This window comes from Mixophyes fleayi, chromosome 2 (genome assembly GCF_038048845.1).
Source record: "Mixophyes fleayi isolate aMixFle1 chromosome 2, aMixFle1.hap1, whole genome shotgun sequence".
NCBI lineage: Eukaryota > Metazoa > Chordata > Amphibia > Anura > Limnodynastidae > Mixophyes > Mixophyes fleayi.
Genome location: NC_134403.1, coordinates 292,847,120 through 292,871,120, shown reverse-complemented (window position 1 = coordinate 292,871,120; position 24,001 = coordinate 292,847,120). Strand labels below are relative to the sequence as shown.

Genomic DNA, 24,001 nt, shown 5'->3' with positions numbered 1-24,001 from the left:
TTTGCCGGGTCGGTACACAAGAGGGTAGTCAGACGTTTGCCGGGTCGGTACACAAGCAGGTAGTCACAGATGCAAGGTAGAGTAGCAGGAGTTGAGCAAGCAGAATACTCAAGCACATGTCTGAACCGGGAAGTGACATTTATAGGCCCAAACAGGAAACAGGATCCAAGTTGGTTTCTCTTCGATGCCAAACTGGCCATCTTGGATAAGGGCAAATCTAAAGGCATGTTTGCAAATACAGATACCTCTAGTGGAGGTGCAAATGTCAAAGTAATTCCTTACACAGTGCCCCTTCATCCTCAAACTCTGTGCCCCTTCATCCTCACTCTGTGCCCCTTCATTCTCACTCTGTGCCTCTTCATTCTCACTCTGTGCCTCTTCATCCTCACTCTGTGCCTCTTCAGCCTCACTCTGGCCCCTCCTTCATTCATTCTTTTGCCCCTCCATTGCTGTTTCCTATCACTATTTCCCCTCCATTTCTTTACTTACCATACTTGGCCTTCTTTCTTCTATTTCTTCTGTCTATTCTTCTTTCTTCTTACCAATCCAGTGGCGCCCAGGACCCAGTATCCTCCTCTCTCCTGACGCTCCTTACTGAATATGACTGATGTGATGACATCACGCCCGACATTCAGTGAGAACCGAGGAGGGAGGAGAATGCTGGGTCCTGGGCGCTGCCGGATTGGTAAGCTTTTTTTTTTCACACTATTTCTGCACTATCAAATTCTGGTCTTCACCACAACTTAGTGAATGCATGCCATGACTTGATCAAAGTATATTTCTGAGGACCTCAGAAAAATATGTGTCAATGCTTATCTGGCTAGAAAAGGTTACAAAAGGATTTCTAAAGACATTGGGGGATCACCAATCCTCTGCCAGTCCGATAATGTACAAATGTTGAAAATTCTACACTATTGTTACTCTCCACAGGAGTAGTCGTCCAACAAAAATCACTTCAAGAGCAAGGCATATAATATTCCAGGAGATCACAAAGAGCCCAAAGGTAATAGCAAAGGATCTGCAGGTCTCTCTTGCACTAACTAATGTCATCAGGCAATCACTGAACAAGAATAATGTGAATGGAATGATAGCAAGGAGAAAGCTACAGCTACTCTACAAAAAGAACATTGCTTCCTGTTTAAAGTATGTTATAGACTACCTAGATGTCTACTGAAAGATTCTTCTGTGGATGGAGTCTAAAATAGACTCCATCCATCTTTGGCTTAAAGAAGAACATTATGTTTGTGTTATGAATCCCAGTGTATTCACGAAGAGCAACAGAAGTGTAAAGCAACGTGTCTTTATTCAGGTAAATACACAAACAAAGATTACTCAGATCCACTGATAAGAACAGGTTCCTAAGGAGACTGTATAGTAAAAATGGCAGGAACAGGTATTGTAAGTTTTACCCCAGTCCAGAAGGCACAAGGCTGTCCAGGAAAGCAGACAGAGTCCAGGGATAAGGCAGTGATCAGACAAACAAATCCAAATAGCCAGGCAGAGATCAAGCAAATTAGCGAGGTCCAGAAGTCTGTCCAAAAGGTCAGGGCAACAGGCAAAACAGCGTGGTCCAATGTACAGGCAAATGATTCGGGGTCTCAGGCAAGCAGGCAAGATCCAAGGTACAGGCAGGGGTCATACACAGAAGTTCAGTCCAGCAGGTATATACCAAATAGCACAGAAGCAGGTTAGCAGCAGCCAGGAACAAACGGGATGAACTGCCCAGAGCACAGCTAGAGGCAGGTACTTAAAGCAGTGCAACAGTTGCAGTTCTAATCAGGCATAATGCAAGGAGATTAACTTATTCAGGCACGTAGAAGAGTTCAGGAACAGAACAGCAGCACCTCTGGTGGTATGAGGTACTGCTGCTAGGTAAAAACAACAGACAGAGTTGTAACAGTTTGGAGAAAATAAAACACTGCATTCCAACATAACAACATCAACTAAACCATGACACATGATGATTGCAGTATAATGGTATTTTCTGCCATGGGACCAGGACAACTTGCCATCAATGAATTTTGGATTGTAGCAGCAAATTGTACAAGAGAATATCAGTGTATCAATCTGTGAACTGAAGCTCAACAGAAGGTGGGTCTTGCAGCAAGACAACAACCCTATACAAACAAGTCAGTCTATAAAAATTGGATGAAGCAGAAGAAATTTCATGTTTTGGAAAGACTTAGTCAAAGCTTAGATCTTAATCCAATCAAAATGTTGTGGCAGTACATGAAGTGTGGTGTTCAAATTCCTCCAATCTCATGTGTGGGACTGGTCAACAATTTCTGTAAACAATTGATTGAAGTAATTGCTGCTCAAGGTGGTCATGCCAGTTAATAATATCATAGGTTCCCATACTTTTTACGACAAATAAATATACTGTTGGATCAGTTTGAAATTAATAAATTAATGACAAAGTATATCCTTTTGTGTTTTATTTGATTTATTGGGTTCTATTTATCTATTTTTATGACATATATGAAGATCTGAATACATTTAATGTCACATTTATGCAGAAATTCAGAACATATTAAAGGGATCACAAACTTTCTACCACCACTGTATTGTAAGTCACAGTTGGAGGAACTGTTAGATGAATATGTCACCTTTAATAATATTGCAGAGACTTTCAATATTACACTTTGGGATGTCCATAAATGCGTCATTAGGGGGAATTGCATTTAACTAGGGACATATCTGAATAAATTGCTGGATCAAAAAAACAAAATTAGAATTTCAGAAATGTAAAAAATAGGTCATTTCAGTGAGGGAAAAAGCTGGGTGGGCTCCTTGCCAGAGGCCTTTTTACACTGTGTGCTCTAACATGTATACACACGATTAAAGACAACAAGGGCAGAATCCACCACAAAGATAAGGACGTAGTGGAATCCATTTGAGCTTACTGCTCTAAATGATATAATTTATTCCTACACACCTCTCCTTTGACTACTCTCCAGACTGCGAGAGATATAAAGAAATACCCAGAGGCAACACGATTTCCTGAGATTTTAGAAGACATAAGGAAGGTGCTTGAGAAACCCTTTTCTCCTTCAAGATTGGTTGAGGCCATTTAGACCTCCCCACAGAGGAAAATGTCAGGACCTGATGGGTTTTCAATAACTTACTACAAGATCTTCAAAGACAAACTATCTCCCCTTCTCCTGTCAGCATTAAATGAGGTTTCCATTGATACTTACATAGACAATCATTGGAAGCCCACATTACTGGGTTGGTAGCTTATGCTCTAACTATCAGCCCATCTCCCTACTGAACATAAATATCTAGTTGCTTGCCAGTCTTATCGCAAACCATCTTAAATTCTTTCTCCCTAGTTTAATTTACTGTGATAAAGTGGGATTCATCCCTGGCAGAGATGCATGATATAATGGCACCAAAATTATATATTTTATCTATCAAACAACAAAGTCCTAAACCCCAACACTTGTCTCAACAGAGACCAAAAATGCCTTCAATAGGGTTAACTGGCAACTGGTTCCTTTCTGAATACATAAAAAACCTTCATTTTACAAATCTCCCACAGATAAGCTCAAGATAAATTAAAGGCTCTCTGATCTGGTCCTTATCTCCAATGGCACATGTCAGGGCTGCCCTCTGTCCTCCCTGCAGCGTATGGAGGTCTTGACCACAGCAACTTGCCTAAACATATCCACATTGATAGTTTCCGGTTAGGTAATAAGTAAATTAAAGGCTCTGTTTGCAAATGACCTCCTGCACATAATTACAAATCCCATCATGTATCTTCCCAATTTGATGGTTGAGTCCAAAAGATATACAATTTTAAAATTAATTATTCAAAATCAATAGCTCTAAAAGTTATGTTCCCGGTTCATATATGGGAGCTGCTTGCAGATAGTCTCTATCTTGCCTTGAATTACTTAACACAATATATTGTACTCTTCAACAGATCTATTAATGGGTCACACAAATATACCACAACTACCTTCTGGAACATAGCAGAGATATAGCATTAATTCCACTAAACCTGGCATAATAGTTTGCAACTATACATATGAAATATGATCTAGTAATCCTAATTCCTAGAAGTGGTACTTCATCCCTATAGGTTTCATATAGGAATTTATACATCATTGACACATGTTATTTCGTCACTTTATTTTGTTACTTTTTGTTACAAATATATAATTGGGTCTTCCAGTGGTGGATTATAATAAGGGCGGATGGGACAACTACCCAGGGCCCAGTGCAATTATGACTCCATAGCTCTAGTCCTATCGACCCAGGTTTACAATCTCCTGTTTTTTTCATTACTCCCTCATTTTTTTAAATGACTTGTTAATTAGCATACACACATGGGGGGCTTGGTCTGGCTGGCCCAATCTTATTGCGTTCCCCTTCCTAGTGGCTGACCCTTCCTTATGGACTAGCCATCTATTAAATATCCTGCTACTATCAGTGGTGATCACCCCCTGCACTAACTAGCTCAGCTCCCTAGGGCAGAATGCTTAGGCTGACAGACAGGCTGCACAGTTAGTCAGGGCAGGGTTCTGATTTACACCTCCTCCCTAATGTCTGACTGGATTGCCAGTCCCTTCCCCCTTCCTTCTCCTCTTGTTTTTCACTTTGTTTACTACTGTCACCACACCTCCAACTGCCCCCTTCCCTCCCGCTCTTACCAAACACCCTTATTTTTATCACTGTCCTTCCCTCTCCTCCTATTATTTACTGTCCCCTTTCATGACTCCTCTTCTCCTGCTCCTACCCCCCACCCCACCATGCTTTATAACAAACACGAGTCAGTCACAGGAGTCTGCCTCCCACAGCTTTCAAGCCCTGCAGATGGGTATTAATGTAATGTAGTTGAGGATATTAATATAATGTGGGGGCTATCCATGTAATGTTTGGTTAATCGGAATATTAATATATTGTAGGGCCTAATAATGCAATGTGGCATTTCTGTATTATATATGGGGATAATAATTTAATGATGGGGCGAGTCGGAGGGAAGAAGAAATATTTATTTAATGTGGGTGTTACTGATTTAAAGTTGGGTCTGGTTTGGGGGAAGGAAGCCTAAAGTGATTGCTCATTGGTTAGCTTTCCATGAGGCCCCAACATTTCAGGGTCTGGCCAAGTATCAAAATACCTTAAAGCACCTGCAGGTAATAGAATCTGCAAGAACAGAAAAGAGCAACCCAATCTGCCAAATGTCCAATACTGGTCAGCTCATGAAGGGGGAGCCATATGCATTTAATAGTGATGCTCACACTGCTTATCCATGATGTGGGCGGTCTGGCAAAGTGCCAGTGACATCATCAGTAGTAGTCTTTGGTGCTCTGTAGAGAAGTCCTTCATATATGTAGCAGCAACAGTTGGAGCTGCTGTGAAGAAGACCAGAGCCTTCCTTTACCGTACACTTCAGCAGGTATCGGTTTTGGGGGTAAGTCTTGGGGCACATGTGAGAAGAGACAAAGTTGTGGAAGGATATCTGACAATGGCAGAATGGGGAGGGCATATATTGTAATGTGCCACAATTCCCCCTCTCTCATTGTTACATATGATATATGACAATGGGAGAGAGAGATTGATCGGCATATGTGACAAGTGGTAGGAAATTGGGAGGAACATATGTCACAAGGGTTTGTAGAGTGGGGTATAATATATGAAAAGGGAGAGGGGAGTGGTGGAAGCTGATGTAACAAGAGTTAGAAGAGTGAGGGGGAGGAGCATAGGTGACAAGGGTTAGGAGTGTCAGAAGAGAGAATATGTGACAATAAAACAGTGCGGGAGACATAGGTGACAAGTTGACCTTGTGTGTAGGGACATATGTGCCAAAGGGCAGTGGGGGGGACCTAGGTGACCCAGTACCAGGAGACTTCATATGCATAATACAGCATGCCAAACATTTGCAGTGTGCGCCATGTTGCATACTACATATTTCACATGTAGTTGAGACTCACGTGTTGGGTGGGGGCCTATGGTGTACATGCAGCCTTTGGCTCAGGATCATCTTAAACTACTACTGGGTATTCTCAAACATGTTTTATTAGAATTTTCTTTTGATCAGCTGCACTTTCCATAAGCAATATACGCTGTACTTGGATTCCAACAATATGGTTCTTTGTGCTCCATTGAATTTGCCAATCGTTTAGGGTCTTTTGAATTCTTATCTAATTAATGAAAAGGATTGATTACCCTTCTATGATAACAGGGAATCTTTGACAAAAGCTGGGTACACACTGAAGAATTTTTCTGACTGACCTGCTATCTCAAACGATTATACCTACGACTGAAGGTCCGATCAGTCTGGTGATTCATCCATACACACTGACACAATTTACCTTCAGATCTGTGCTCTTCATCTGGTCCTTATTCTGGTCCTCTAGTACACACTCACACGATATCTTACCAAACAGTAGGATGTCGGCTGATTTGTCCAATTATTGGATGAAAATCCTGTAGTGTGAACCCAGCATAAGTAACCAATATATGGTGACAGAAAGCAGGACTGTGAAGTATGTCTGTTTCTTTCATCAGAATACATTAACCACTTGTTTGCACAGTGATTTTCTGAAAAATATTTTAATTAAAGTAACTTGTGAAATTAGAATATAACATGATAATATTATCATATTATATTCATAATTATCCTGACTATTATATAATCATGACCCAAGCCACAAAAAACATTAAACAGTTTACATTAATGAAAGGGGGTTCATGGTTTCATGGTTTCCATCATGTGCATTTCCAATTAGACTCACAGTCCCACAAGAGTAGACACAGATTTATATTCATTACAATGGGATGTGGGAGTGCACTTAAGAATGAGCTAAGTGGACAACTAGGCACATTCTTGTAAACAGAAAGGCTCTGCGTGTTTGCACTTTTGTAAATTATTTTTAATGTATGCAATTATTTCTGAATCCCTGATACAGGGATTAGAGATGATGCAATTGCATGCCATTTACATTAATTTTTTGTAACTATTTTCCTGTAATCCAAAGTCACATAATATTAACACTCACGTTACATTATGCAACATGTTTTGCTCAGTTAATATTCCTCTGGATTTATGGCAATTTTGTAAGTATGGATCTGAGCCAAACAAAAGACTGATATTATTTTGGACAGAGCAGAGAGCAGATTGATGTATCTTGCTTTTGAAGCAATCATATTCTTACTTGTCTTGCATAATCCTCATTTGATACTCCGGATTTTAGGACCATTAAATGATCACTTTCAGAGAGACACAAACCAAATGGATACTTATGCAAGAGAGACAAGGACCATTCTGCGGCATGGAACAAAGGACATACCTGACCTACAAACTAGGTAATATGATCATTTGTGCCAATGATTTTCTCATAAAATTGTTATTGTAATTAATCTTATAGAAGGATAGTAGTACAAAGAGTATTGTTTATATATAGAAACAGCTTAAATGTCTACATGTTAAAAAAATCATGTTATCAGCTATTAGTTTTAAACAACTTTGCTGTATGCATTGTGATGCTTCATAGAAAATGAATAGCTGTAAAGTGATATTATTAATGTCACGCTAAAAACTGAATTAATTAGGGAGTCATTCTCATATCTGTACTTAGGTGGTTTCATTATTTTCACCTTACAGTATTTAAAATGTTAAATCATTTTTCCCTTTTTCAGACTCCTTTACGGGGCATTGGCAATGTTATGCTGCACATGCTAATTATTGTGTGAACTATATCAAATTAATCATTACATTCTTTCTGACTCGCCATTATAAGGAATGAATGCACTCCATTAAGCATTAACACTGTTTTACCCTGCTGCTAATAATATGGAACTAACTACTAACATTTAACAGTGACCACTCAGACTTTTTAACAAATATTCAAATGTACATATTTTTTATGTAAAAAAGTATATCTTAACACAGCAACACACCATGGGCCTGATTCATTAAGGAACTTAGGCAAGAATTTGAGTAAGTTTTATTACTTAAGTTTTCTGTACAAAACCAAGTTGCAATGCAAGGGGTGTACATTAGTTTATTATTTTGCACATAAGTTAAATACTGGCTGTTTTTTCATGTAGCATGAAAAAACAGCCAGTATTTATTTTCAAAATATTAAACTCATTTATATCCTTTGCACTGAAACATGGTTCTGTCTAGAAAACTTAAGTAAGAAAACTTACTCTATTTCTTGTCTAAGTTCCTTAATGAATCAGGCCCCATGTCCCTAACTACTCAAGCTCTAGTTAAAATTATATGAATGAATGTTCTAATTATAACACAAATGTGAGCATGATAACACCTGTACACAGGCATGCAAAATGTGTTTCATTTTATAGGCTATATTTCTGTTCATTATATTTCAGATAAAGACCCTTGCTTGTAGACATTTTTGAAATGCACTGGTCTAATGGTTGTAGTGATGTTTGCCAACATTCTAAATGGTAAGTTCTTTATTTACTTTTTATATTAGGGGATTCACCACCCAAAATGCATAATTTAATTGACCATCTGGTGGGGGTCAGGTAAAGCAGCCTTCTGTGCAACGCAAAGTCAGAGACAAAATCAATGTCATTCGACAGTCGGCAATTAATTCAATAAAGGTACCTTGAATATAATATAATATAATATAATATAATAGAACATTACATAGTGCCATTTGGTCAGTTCAATCCTCTATAACACCTACAAAGCAGGTGTCTGCTATTTAAAGGACAGACTACCAATTGCCATTAGCCAAAACACTGAATCAGCTGTATAATAACTTCCCATTCAAGAAATAACATTCCAATAGGCATAAAAAATACAAATCTCCCAGGCAGACCTTAAAACAGAAGCAATACACAAATATTGGAATATAGTAATTGTAACATGCAGCCTACAGTAGTAGAAAGTACATATACGGTAAATCACAATGCAATAAATAGCAAAGTCAAAGAAAGGTGCTATTAAAGTAGACCATATTTCACGCACATATATCAGAGCTATAAAACAGCTTTTAAAAATAGTTTTTTGTAAATGCTATAAAATTCAATAATTAAGTTAAAATAATGAAAACACTAAACAGACTATGTTTACACAAATATAATGTATAAGATGAAATACAGCTACATCACAAAGGCAAGTGAATGCCACAGTTAAAAACACAGACCTCTAATAAGGATCAAATACAGAGGAACAAAGCTGCAAGCTGTCTAGATGGTCTGCAGCATTAATATATGTTCACATCTATCAACACTAAGTAAGCTCAATAGCAGTAGGATTGAAATTCACAATATAAGATAAGCATAATACCATACAGATGCTATAAAAATTATCAGTGTAACAGGACTATACAGACAATTTTAAAAGCTACACACAATGGTATACCTAATAATCTGTAGCAATGATATACAGTTACTATAGCAATAAATTGGAAAAGTGCCATGGAGAAGATGAAGAATGCTATGACCAATGCAACAAGACAATACAGTCAATCTGAAAGATAGTCTATAGCATTAATATATTTACATATACCCAGATAAACTAAGCAATGTAGAATAAATTGGAAAATAATAAAATAGTAAAAAAAGAATAAACAAAGTGCCATAGAAAAACTCTAAAAGCTATTACCAATATAGTAGAACTATACAGTCAATATGAAAAGTCTATGTATAGTATCAACAATAGAAATGTAACATATCATATAAGCTATGCAATACAAAAAATACTATGAGAAGGACATAAAATAATCATATACCATTTCCTATGTCATAGAATATGAAATGCTAAATTAACTTACTGATTGTGATTGTGTCGCTGGGCTTTAAATAGCAGACTCCTGCTTTGTATCATTATGGCCCTTGATAAAAATCCTTCAGAGGATCAGAAAGATCATCGGCCACTATGTGATGTTATATTAAAGGGTGACAGGGTAAGGACTGTGGAGCTGAAGATGATCGTTACATACTAGGAATACCCAGGAAGAACAGGTATGAATAGCAGAACACGACCACAGATACAGGACATGGTAATAGGTTAACACCAATCAGATAGGGCCAAATAAGCATATATAGATGTGTGTAAAAGGTTAGATACCTTTGTTCAAATTACATGTTTCACTGAATATATAAGTGAAATAAAGTCAATATGAAGTTGACACAGCCTCTACAAGGTACAAACTTAAACATGACATATTTCTATCCATTTTAATGTACAATAACTCTACTTTATTGATGCATTTAGCACATTAAAAAATAAAATAAAACAGTGTTTGTGACATGTGCATTTGTTTGGGCACCATTCCAGTCAGTATTTACTTACCCAAAATGACTTTTCTTTCGTGCAAAACTCTTCTAACTCAGAGACATAGGTCTGCTGTGCACTGCAGTTCTCTCCACTGACATTCCAACAATATACAAATCTGGGTACTATGAAGACCATTCAAAAACCTAAATGTTTTGTTCTTGTAAATACTTCATGATTGATTTTAAGGTGTGTTTTGGATCATTGCATTATTAAAAAAAACAACCTCTTTTTAGATTTAATTTCTTCATGGATTAGGATTTGTTGATATTTAGTTGAATCTATTTTATCTTTCACCTGGACAATATTTCCTGTGCTGCTGTCTGCCACATAAACTCAGAGCATTATAGATCCAATGACAGACAAGGTGTCATTTACTTCAAATGCTTCAACTGTTTTGTCTGCAAACATATCTTTGTGGTTGTGGACAAAAACGTATTTTTGTTTTACCAGTTCACACTACTTTGCTCCAAAACATTTCCGCCTGATTTAATTAAAGACTTTTGTGAGGAGGTTGTAGTAAAGATTTACTCTTTAAAGCTGTACTTACGGCCTACTACTCTGGTTAAGCTAAAACTTTCTGCAGGTCTTTTTTTAGTGACACGTGGATTCTGTTCTGCATATCACTCCAGTTTATGAGCAGTTCTATTAAATATATTTTGGGGGTTTTCAGATCTTGCTTTGACTTGTCCATCATAATTTACATTTTTGTTATGATATCTCTGAAAGTGGAAATTCCAAGTTAGAAGTATGTAGGTTTATTTATATAGCCTACCTCAATTATTTTTATTTTAAGCCCTCTGTTAGCTGCTTACAGAAGCCCATGATGTTTGGGAATGGGTTCAACACCCTAAGAGGTTAGAAGGGTTAGAGTATTATTATCAACTGTGAATTTGTCTTCTTTTGGTAAAGCCTTACAAGTCGACTACCAGGTAGCCCTAACTCTACACATGCCACATTCACTGTTTTATTTGTTCCCACACCTGCACCAAAACTTCTAACTCTCTCTTGGAAGCAATGACTTACATGAATCATTTTACATAATACTAAGCATACAGCATAGTTGCCTACCATTTCGAAATTGAAAATGAAAAACATTAGTCTTTGGGAGGCATAGATTTCTATATTCAGCATTTAGGTTAGCTACGACAGTCTAGCTCTCAGAGGGATACCAGTCAGATTTCCAAATTAGATCCTACCCTGATCTCTTTAATAATAGAACCACTAGATACCAATTGCAAGATTTAGTGATCATACAATTATAGAATCCCTAAATACCTAATGGAAGATCTAGTGGGCAGACAGACTTAATATATGATTTATATATAGGGAGACTATTATGTTTAATAACCAAGATATGACGACAGTGATAAATATATAAAGAAGTGGGTGTTTATATCTGGTGATCTAATATTCACAATGATCGAAACGAAACTTTTTCCACTAAGGGAATTTATGCTGGTATTTGGTAAATATACTTGTGCATCCAAACAGGATATGAATAAATGGATAGCAAGTATTGTGATATTTAGTATACTGAAGCTATATAAATATTTAATAGATATAAGCTATGTTTCCTATATAGAGTAATTACTTAAATAAGTGGGAGTTAAATCTTCAAGCAGTCTATGAATAACATACATACAAATAAATACGTTGAACTAGACTAATCTTATTTGATTGTACACACCAAGCCCTTGAATAAAGTGTTTGGAATAAACAATATATAGTGTGTATGTGTAGGTGCATCCAAATGATAGATATGGGAAAGAAATAATGACACTAACACCATAACAAGAGTCAACATGTTTATTTATTTATTTATTCATTCATTCATTCAACACAATAGGGAATCTATGGTACATAAGATAAAAAGATACAAACTTGAACATTGTAAGACACATACAATTTAATTCGATAGTAATGATGTGTGTCTAGACTGCTGGATACGGTGAGTAGAGAAGTTTAAAGCACATTTTTCCTTCTTATTCACTCTTCATCTATTTTTTAATATTTCACCGCTTCTAAATAGGATATATGCAAAACTGTAGGAAATATTTTTTTTAATGTTTGATTAAGAATGAATAAAGGGGATACCATAAGAAATTTTAATGATATATTAATAATAAAAATTGTAAATAATTATCTTTTTTCTCTATCTCTTTTTGGACTGGCGAGCCTTTTTAATTTCCAATTCTGGTCTTTTGGTTTCTGTGTTGAGAAGTTGGAAGAGCACCCCCTCAGCTATATTAATATTGCATAAGATAATATAGGAATGAGGATAGTCCTGAGCTTGTCCGGATTTATTTTTTCTTTGTTTTTGTATAACTATGTCTAAGTGTTTGTGTTGACAAAAATCAATAATGGGTTGGTGTGGGGGAGAAAAATAGAATTATGTACCAGCCAAATCATATGTGAAAGTAAATCTAAGCAGTAACCAGAGGGGGTTGTGTGTGTGTGTGTGTGTGTGTGTGTGCGCGTGTGCGTGCGTGCGTGTGTGTGTGTGTGTGTGTGTATGCATGTGTGTGTGTGTGCGTGTGTGTGTGTGCATGTGTGTGTTGTGTGTATGTGTCTGTTGCAAGGCAAACAAGTATCTTTAGTACGGCAGCTACCAATTTAACCACACAGAGGGAAAGAAGATTCCTTCCTGCCAAACATTATATTATTTCTTAATTCTAGTTATCGATACAATTTATTGTAAGAAGGGAATTGCAAAACATTTTTTAATCTGTCAGAAACCTCCACAGGCTGACTACCCTTGGTCCCTTACATTGAACAGTCTAATATTGCTCCATTGTATAAATTATTTTTTTTTCAAATTCCCCACATAATGATTTACATAAACACTGATGTATGTGGAAGGACACAGCTGTCTTTCTGTCAAATGTACAATAAATCCTCTCTCAGGGATTTCACCCCTGCTCCTAATGCTCCATTATATTATAATCCTCACCCACAGTCAATCCATTTCACTTTGTAAAAGCTCAAGGCATTGGATAAGTTAATGTAATTAAACAAAACATATATGCCATCCCTAATATTAATTTACCATTGTGCGCTGTCTAATCCTCAATCGTGTCAGAATTCTAATACTGGACACATTGAATGATTGCTTTTAGGCATAATTTACTTGCTATTTACTTCACTAACCCTTGGAGTTATCCGTTGTTGGCTTATATTTACAAATATCAGCATTTCAAATTTTTTGAGTGAACACTGACTTAGTTGTAATGTTAAATTTCCCTTGAAATCACTGAATACAGTCTCTGACAGTACAGTTGAATATGTACATGTAATTATGTAAATTTAACGGCCACTGGTTCAGCTTTTGCCAATAATCCAGGGATCGCAAGCATAGGCTGGCAAATATTTCCCCTAATGTGGTATTTGTTTGATGCCTACCAATTTATTTTGGAAGAAGAAGTCTATAACACAAGCATTTTTACAACGCAAGTAAAATAAATTTCGGCCATTCTGTCCCCATTGTGGTATTTGTCTGATGAAGAATGAGGATATTTATAAAATTGTAAAATTGTCATGTAGCTGTGACACTTGCCATAAGGTATAATGTCTAAATATTTTGCAACTCATCTAGCATATAATTTTAGTGTACAAATTGTTTACAATAAACACAACCACATTTGTTAAGTTTACTGTATATGCAATGTAAAAGGCATAGGTTTTACACTGTTGAGCTTAGATACTACTCTCCACTGTCAAGAGACACCTCCACAAAATAGAATTTAATCTAGGTTTGCAGGAAGGCAGAAAAATCTGAAGTGATGCATTGTACAAAACTGTAAAGGTAACATCAAAGTACAACATCCTTCCACTTTAGAACTACCCCTTTCCTTGAATTTCATTTTTCCATTTTAAACTGATTGGTTTAGCCTTAGTTATGTCTTAAATTAATTGTAAGGGGAAATTCAATAGTGCGCAGAATCCTGTCAGACCTTGCGTGCACTTCTGGGTATCAGAGCAAGTAAAACAAAGTTGATTTTGTTTTAGTACTGTAACATCCCATGGAGCCTCATCACATGAGGACCCAACAGGACTTCACACACAATTGAAGTCCTACCTAAGAGTGAGGGAACATTAGGTCTTTATAGAAGATATGAAGGTGCAATATAGACCCCATTTAAAGTATAGCACAAGACCCAATTAAAACCAGATCAGAACTGGTCCAAAATGTATCCTTTTGCAGAGGGAATGGCCCAGCAGAGCAAGGAACTCCACATACAATTGAGCACCGTTATGCGTACTCTGTACATAGCAAGGAAAGCCCTGACTCTGCCAAATCCAGCATTGGCCAGTGCAAACTTCTGCTCCTTCATAAATGTTGGCATCTTGCTCCTCTGTGACAGAAATCTAGTGTCTGTCTGATGAAAAACATGTATTTCTAAAATGCCTACTTAGCGGTCACACTTGAGATAAGGTTTAACATCTGAATATCTTACAAACTGCCTACCACATTCACTGCGATAAAAAAACGGTGTTTATAGCATACACAATTTTCTGTTCGAAGCACAATGCAGTAGATTACACTACCTTGGACAGGACTCATTAGGGTATTTGTTTAAGGAAAGGAAAATGCCCACTTTTTAGTGTTGTTGTGACACTGATCTAATGGTAAAGATGTGTAGAACAACCAACAGACACAGCACTATCACCATACTCCATGCTGACCAGCTTATTGTGCTCACTAGGCTTTTGAACCTTAAAGGATGCCCATAGGCTCCATCTCAATACTTTTGCTGTTCTATCTGGCCAGTCAAAGATGACCATAGTTGCCGTCTTGTAACAATAATGCACCAGTACATGTGTTTTAGCAGATTTACATTCTTGGACTATTTAGTATTCCCTCTCCAGTCAGAAGGTTATTGATGGATAATGGCTACAGCAGGTGCTGGAGTAAAAATAGATCCTATTGAACTGCTTTTTGGGTGAAATGTGACCTTTCATAATGGCTTTATCATAGTGCAATGTACAGATATATTAGCAATGCCAGCCCTGTCTCCAGAGCATCATGAGCACAGGGAGAGATGGTTGGGAAAATTTCAGATCCAGGCACCATTTATAAATAGATTTGTATTGGGCTTCTACATAATTCAACAGAACAGAGAACAAAACAGATATGATCCCTGCCTTAGATAATGTAGTTACATTGAGATTTATATATAGATCTTTCTGCTACTTCACCATGCATGATAAATTGTTGAGTGTTATGGGATTGTTTAAGGATCTGTACCATTTATACACCCCCACTGTCTTAAAGGTAAGTAATAATGCTTCTGTAGCAGGAGATGATGAGGAAGCTAGCTTGGACCATGCTCAGCATTCAGGAACTTGTAAAAAGATATAGAAGTCCTTGCTTGACAGGTACAATTTTAGACTAAGGTTAGTTCAAGTGAGGCCCTGGAACACATGTCCTTCATATAGTGGATTCCAATGTCTGTCCAATTGTCTTTAAATCTAGGATTAGTGACTAAAGGGATTTATATAAGTATATATATGTTTGTGGTGGTTCATTGCTTCCCAAACCTTAAGTGCATAGAGACATTAGGAAGTAAATTATTGAGGGGAGGACCAAGTCTGTTATTTAGCCAGAGAAGAGGACTCAGAATTACATTATTGTTGTTGATTTTTCCATAGTTTCGCCAGACTTTGCCAGAGGATGCATTGGCCCATTATAGCAAATATTCTCTGCAAGCTGAGAAGCATCTTAATTTCTGTAAGCAAAGGGAGAAAATTAAGGTAAAATAATTCTGGTAGGGGAATGGCAATTGGTATACTCAAGTATTTGAGTGATGTATTTTGACAGACATATGGGTACTTTGGTGTAAGATGGGCTAATAAGTATTTACCTTATAGAATCAAACTTTGCTAAATGTGTCTAGGGGAGTGGGAGCTACCAAAGAATTCTCCAAGTTGGTAACTGGAAATATATCATCTGCAAATAAGCAGATCTTGCGAGTGGTTCCCCGCTCATATTTTGAGTGTCTGGTTTCTATAACATAACACTGAGAATGGAATTTAGATTTAGTACACTTTAGTCCTATGGAAAAAATATTTTCAGTATGGAATATGTTAATCTTGATTACAATTTATAACTTTTTGCTCTATGTCAAGTTTTATAAGTAGGCGAAAGTATTATTTGAGCATTGTATTTTGTAATATATTGTTACCAATGAACTTATATCACTTTGAAACAGACTTTTAAGATTTTGGCAGGACCTGGTATGTTGCAAATACCCTATCTGAACAGCGAACTTGTTTTTAAAAAGAGGACTTATCCAGAATTTAAGACACTATATCTATATTTATTTATTTCTCAATTGTTTAAGAGTCTTGCTACAACCCAGGCAGGGAATAATTTGTTTTATGCATTTTTATAGTTTTACAATGTTATATTTCGTAAATAAGAGGTAATATGCCAGAGTGTCATTTTCTCTGTTTCCTCATCTCCTTCCATTTGAGTGGTTCAAATAGGAAAACATTGAGAATATTGAAACATAAGGATTTCCAGTGATCCTGTGCATTTAAAGGAGTTCACATGACAATTATTCAAAGTATCAATGCAAAAGCGATTTTATAGGACACTTTGATGGGTCTACAGATAGAATTTCTCTATTTTTTTATTTGAGATTCTACAATATGGATATTTGGTAAGTATGGTTTAATTTAATTCGGTTGATCCAAATATTCTGGTAGGATAGACAGGTAGTTATTAAAACACCAAGTTCTTGGCACCTTATTATAAGTCTTCCTGAGTGTTATGCTGATGTGGAAGTGCTCTGAATATATGGTAAATTATCGAATGTAATAGCCACTTATCTACAAGGAAAATTCTATAACTGAATAAGTATTATGCACCTGAGAAAAAAGAGTATAATCCCTTTTTGGGGCCTTCTCATGAACACTGGAGTAGCTCCCAGAAGTCTTGTCCAATTCAGAGTTGGGGGCCAAAGATGATCATTGGTTCTCTCTGTGCTGAAAATTTCTCAGAATTTTTGGGCACAATTTGAAGTACATTTTAGAGTTAAATAGACTAGCTATGTAATTTTTCTTTGCATGCCCATTCGAAAAATACCTCTGACGGAAGCATCTGTTAGAGATGCGTGGAGGAGCTGTTGTTAAAAACTGTGGGCCTGATTCATTACTGATCTGATCTTATCTTGTGCGGAAGTTGCGATGTGTATTTTAAGTAGAGATGGGCAGGCCCGGTTGAACCCGAACCCACTCGAACTTCGGGGATCCGAGTACCGAGCCGAGTCGGCTCGGTACTCTTGCGCCTATTCGGATTTCAAAATGAGGCAAAACGTCATCGTGACCTCGTCGGATCTCGGTTCTCGCGAGTTTTAGAATCAATAAATACCCGCCTCCACGACGATCTAGCGCCATTTGAGAGAAAGACAGAGAAGGGTTAGGTCACAGTATAGAGCAGGAATAGAGCAGTATAGAGCAGGCATTTTTCTGAATTTGCACTACAAAGTGTTTGGGGTCTCATATACCCCCTTCTAAAAAAGCTGTATTTTGTGAGTGCTGAACTCCTAATATAGCACTGTATTTTTCTGACTTTGCACTACAAAGTGTTTGGGGTCTCATATACCCTCTTCTAAAAAAGCTGTATTTGCTGAGTGCTGAAATACTAATATAGCACTGTATATTTCTGAATTTGCACTACAAAGTGTTTGGGGTCTCATATACCCCTTTATAAAAAAAAGCGGTATTTGCTGAGTGCTGAAATTCTAATATAGCCCTGTATTGTTTAGGGAGGGCTAGCAGGGATTAAACTGTATTTTTCTGAATTTGCACTACAAAGTGTTTGGGGTCTCATATACACCCTTATAAAAGAGCTGATTTTTCTGAGTGCGGAAATCCTAATATAGCAGTCATTGCACTGTATTTCCAAAGAGAAGCATGGATGACGCAGGGGACAGACCACAACAGTTTGACATCTGGGGGTAAATGTATCAAGCTGAGAGTTTTCTGGCGGGTTTGAAAAGTGGAGATATTGCCTATAGCAACCAATCAGATTCTAGCTATCATTTTGTAGAATGTACTAAATAAATGATAGTTAGAATCTGATTGGTTTCATAAACCCGCCGGAAAACTCTCAGCTTGATACATTTACCCCCTGGTCTGGTTTGAAAGATTTTACTAAAAAAAGTGTGACCTCGGCCATAACTCCATACGATCCTACTATTAACATGCAAAGGATGGTGGAGAATTATTTTCAAGAGTTCATTGAAATCGAAATGTCAGATAGTCCCTTCCCATACTGGGAGGAAAAACAAGCAATTTGGAAACCCATGTACAAACTCGCTTTGCAATACCTAAGCTGCCCACCCTCCAGTGTGTACTCAGAAACAGTTGTCAGCACATCCGGGAAACTTGTCAATGATCGACGTAGTTAGGTTACTTCCTAAAAATGTGGAAAAGATCTTCCATGAGGAAGGCCTTTACCGGCAAATACATCAAAGTACTGACACTTCTCTAATGGCGGATTCCAGCGGAGATGAATTAATAGTCTGTGATGATGATGTACACACTGATGAGGGTGAGGATGATGCTGAAGATGATGACGACAACATCTTGACAGTGTAGAATTCATTTCACAGCACTGTTGGTCTAACATGCCTTTAGGGCATTGATAGCTGGTTTAGTGGGGGACAAAAACAAACCAAGCACTTCAGCCACAAAAGTGGCAGCCCTTGTCGCTGAAGTGCTTGGATTGTTAAAGTGTGCATGTCCTTTGTAAGATTCAACATATGGGTGGGTGAGAGGGCCCAAGGAAAATTCCATCTTGCACCATTAATCTTTCCTGACACTGATGTGTGTTTCTGCTATTACTCTAACAAGCCCATTGTTAGCTTGTTCAGGGAGGGCCTAGCAGTGATTAAACTGTATTTTTCTGAATTTGCACTAATAAGTGTAGGGTCTAATATATACACCCTTATAGAAGAGCTGCTTTGCTCATTTTTATTAATCTACAAGTTTTTGCAGGCTTTTTTTCCTCATTCGCACTAATAGGTGTAGGGTCTAATATACACCCAAAGACGAGTGCTCCATTGCTAACGAGCAAGCAGGCTTGTCTGTAGAATTTGCAGGGAAATTCAACAGTGTTACATTGAATAAACAGACACATAGGGGGAGAAGGAGAAGAGGGAGACAGAAAATTAATCATCTTCCTCTTACTCAGGACTGTCAATGGTGTTATAGTCTTTTAGTAGGCTGTGGATCAGCCTGCGACAGTCCTGGATGGTCATCTTCTCCCTTTTCAAGATGAGGTGATTCCTGGCAAGCAAAATAGTGTCCTTAAAGCAGTTCATTAGGCTCTAGGCCTCCTGGATTGCCCCAATGATGTGGGTCCCAGGAAATAATCCATAAAATACCGAATGGTATGAAAGGCAAGTTCTGGGCACACTGTCCTTATGTTCATGTTCCAAGGCATCCAACAGTGCCTGTGCAGTGGGGCAGTCCCAAAAAATACGCTGTGCTGTTTCTCTTCTGGTGATGCAGAAGGAGCAGTGGACATATTGGCACAGGTTCCGGGAGTGCATGAATGTCCCGAGAGGCAGAAATCCTTGGATAGCCATCCATGCAATGTCTTTGTGTCTAGTAGTCAGCCTCTTAGAGGTCACATTCTCCCACACGTGTTTTGCTGTGTTTGTAATCAGCACTTTACATGAAAAGTACCTAACTAGATTATAATTTTGTGGGAATTGGGGCTGATTCGAAGCTCACTGATGAACTGTTTTTTTGCTGTGAATTTCAATGGCTCTTTTTAGTGCATTGTTTGGCACCCTGGATTGGTGTGTGTCTGATAAAAGCATGCATTCCGGGGGGGTCAGCGCTCGTTGCCATGTATTAGCTGTAGAATTACCTCACTTATCCAAGAAACAGGTGGAGCAATTGTTGTCATGTATTAGCTGTAGAATTACCTCACTTATCCAAGAAACAGGTGGAGTGATCGAATGAACCATAACTGGTTTCATGATCCAAGGACAATTCCATCTTGCATCACTTTTCTTTTCTGCCACTGCTGTGTGCCAATGTGTCCTAGATGTGCTAGGAACTGCAGTGTGTTTGAGTCATTGCTCTGTCGCTTACCATCCAGCCAGATTGCTGCAGTATTTGGCTGAAAGTGTATGAAATGCATATTGTGACCAGTGAGATGGTAAAAATTGAATGGAAATCACTGGAATTTAGTGTTACTGAGGTTAATAATAATGTAGGTACAAATTAATACCTAAATTATGTTTAGCCCCCAAAAATTTTGGGGGGCTAAACATTGATTTTGAATACCAAACATGGCTTTAGCATCTATGTGCAGCTTGTGGGCCTGAATCATTAAGGAAAGGGACACAAGAGGAACTTTGGCAAAACCAGCATATGTTTTTAATTAGCAAGGAGTAGTATTTTGCACATAAGGAAAGCAATGTGTTTTTTTCATGTAACACACAAACACTTGATAGCTTCATTTTTACTCTGACCTTCATAGGTGATCTACGACACGTTCTACCCAAATTATAAATCTGTTCTCATATTTTAAATTTACCTCCCCCTCAAATGCAAGTTTGTTAGACCAAGGTGCATTTTTTATTTATTACAATGTTTTTCATGCAAAAATGATTGTGGCCCACAGGACTAAGACTTTGGGGGGAGATGGTTGACTTGGAGGGGACATTTGAGGCTAATGCAAGTATTGTCTACAAATCCTTTTCCTCATCTACCGCTTTTATCTTATGTATGTCAGCTTCCCTAAAAATCAATGCAGCCAACACTTGACCACCATAGTGGCTTAGTGGCTAGCACTTCTGCCTTACAGCACTGGAATCATGAGATTGATCCACAACAATGGCCTTATTGGTCTGGACTTTGTGGGCCTGAATAAGGGTGACAGTTAACGAAAGAGGAACTTTGAAACTTGGCCATGTAAAATAGTGTAATGTATGTGGTAAATGTGCTATCATTACTTGGAAAAGTCACATGAAGACATATGTGTTCTAATTACATTAAAAAAAGACTTTATATACAACATTTTTAACAAGTACAAAAAATATACATTGGAAAAAACATATTAAAATGAATCATACAAGCGATTATAAATGAACAATTTTTTTTTTTTTGCAATTTTTGATATTTTCTTTTTTTTTATTGTATTTATTTATTGTTTTTATTGTATTTATACAGTTGTTTCATTAGTGAACCCACCGATGGTGGGTTCCCCTCCTCATTTCTGGTGTCTTCTGGAGCTGGTAAAATCAAGGAGAAAAAACACAATTAGCACGGTTAGGTTATTTATCATACATAAAGTAGTTCTTGAGTCATTGTTTGATGGACTCAGCAGAGGTGTGAAGTTTGACGTAGGTTAAAATTGTCTGCAAACAATAATAGGATGGCAAACACATTATAGGACAAATACTTTCTGTAAATATATATATATATATATACACATTTGTGTGGTGGCCAGGGGAGGGGGGGTCGGAGGGTTTAATGATTCCATAAAAACTATTATTATGGCCATCATGGTTGAAAACTGTGGATTGGTGAACTAGCTGTTGGCTAAATGGCAGGTGGGAAAACAGTACTTTATGATTACTACAGTGGACCTACCCACACCAACAAATATATCTCTTTGTTTGTGGAAAAAAGTTATATTCCACCAAAGCCTCCACATGGGCCTTCTCTTCCTCCCTCTTCGGGGCGGCCGCCGCCTCCTCCACCTCCTCCACCTCAACCCCTGCCGGCTCCTGCTCCTCCTCCTTCACCTCAACCCTGGCCGGCTCCTGCTCCTCCTCCTCCTGGACCTCTTGTTGGAGATGGCTGTGACGGCCTGTTGGAAAAAGTATAACACATTAGTTTCTTTTTAAATGTTCTCCCTGTTTCACAGTTATCTACATATAGCCATATAATAATGTGAGCTGATATTGAGAAACATGCATTTAGCCACAGAGATAATTGAGTGTCTTTAAACTAAAAAATTACTATTTAGAGACACACACCACTTTCAGTTCTTTTAATCTTTCAATTTTTAATTTTCAAAATAAATGCTACATTAATATTTTGTTTTTCATGATCAATATTTATATAATATAACTAATGCAAGATTAGGGAGACATTTGGGTAAGGTCTTGTAATATGGAAAGATGAGGTTGGCACTAATGTGTGCATTGCCCACCTCCTAGTGTTATCTTAAAAATGTTTGGAAATTTCTTATCAGCATGTTTCCTTAGTGGTTAGCACTTCTGCCTCACAGCACTGGGGTCATGAGTTTGAATCCCAAACATCCCCTTAACAAATTAACTTGACACGTGGCCAAAAGCATGTTGCATTAGAGGGGGAGATATTTTTATAATTAGTGGACAGATTGATATGTTTTGGAAGGCCATGTCCTGGTAAAAGTTTGAAAGTATTTTTAAAAATAAAACAAGTGTTTTTATGACAACATTTCATACAATTAATAGAGAACTCATGGCTAATAATCTCCTACCTTAGCTCCAACAATTGTAGCTGATGCCAATGCAGGTCGCTCCAGCGCCGCTGGAGTTGTACCGCCGCCAGATGAATCGGCACACCCTCTGGTACGCCCGCAGTTTCATCTCATTTGAGATATAATGGCCTTGTGGGCATACTGTCCATGGCCTCTGCCAACACCTGTAGCTCACGCCTTGCGAATATGCTGGCTCTAATTTTGGAAATTATGTATTTTCCAATAATCTGTACTATGATTAGTACTCAGATCATGTGTCGGCGAGCTCATGTCACTCGTGGACCTTTTCTACACCTGTGTGCAAAATGTCTGCCTGTCATTCATTCATCGTATCCTAGCAAAGGGGGAGCGGATTTATGGGAAATGTACTCTGTTATTTGCAATTACTGGCACTTTATAACAGGAACCTGTAATTGCAGGCACCTGATAACAGGCACTAGATTTATAAGTGTGGTAGTTTTTGTCCTAGCTGAGTTGTAAATGTTAGTGTAGAAATAAAGTGTAAAATTTTGATGTAACTAGCAGAAAAAGCAGACAGCAATTTACTTATAGTTTAAAATATGGGTCTGTAATTTAAAATATAACTTTGTGATATGGTTTTGATAAGGTTCAAAGTAACACATTTATTGGGTCATAATCTGTCTCATGAATCTGGTCCCTCCTATCCTCCTCACAAACTTAGTCAGTAATGAAATTTTAAGCAACACAAAGGGTATAGTGGTGTTATTGACAGTGAGTGAGATTGGAGGCCAGTTGGTGACTCTGGCATGAGGGCCAATAAAGAGCTCTATATAGAACATGATTTGCTTTAGCTATCGTTGTGACATCCATGCGGCTAATGCAGAAAGACAGTGTTTTACAACAGATAGTTCTGAAAAACATAGGTCAGGGAAAGCAATGTACATTTGGGTGTCCTCAGAATTGAGGTGGAATTGGAGGCCAAATTACCAAATTAGTACCCCAAGACAAGAGATGTACAATATTAAAGTACAATATTTAGAAAAAAAGGAGCCTTGTGAGACCTCAATAGAGAGTGAGAGTGAAAGGGAGAATGTACCATAGGTGGGTACAGTACAGGAGCCGTTAAAGAGGTAGGACATGACCTAGCAGAGAACTGTGTCTAGTTGGACTATGTAGTGAAGGATGTCTAGAAGAAGAGGGTGTTCAACAGTGTCCAAAGCAGCAGAGAGTTACAGTAGAATGAGTATTGTGAAATTAAAATATTAATATTTATTTATAAACAT

General features: G+C 37.7%; 1 protein-coding gene across 2 annotated transcripts in view; it reads left to right on the top strand.

The window, feature by feature from the left end:
• Positions 1-7,156: 7,156 nt before the first annotated feature.
• Positions 7,157-24,001, top strand: part of NYX (nyctalopin) — a 34,596-nt gene continuing 17,751 nt past the window's right edge. The window contains exons 1-2 of one of the 2 annotated variants that reach the window (XM_075198178.1): positions 7,157-7,314; positions 8,344-8,421. In XM_075198178.1, the coding sequence (XP_075054279.1) occupies positions 8,388-8,421 (34 nt within the window). In that variant the 5' untranslated portion in view covers positions 7,157-7,314; positions 8,344-8,387. The remainder of the gene's footprint in view (positions 7,315-8,343; positions 8,422-24,001) is intronic. The other variant, XM_075198180.1, reaches the window with a different exon arrangement.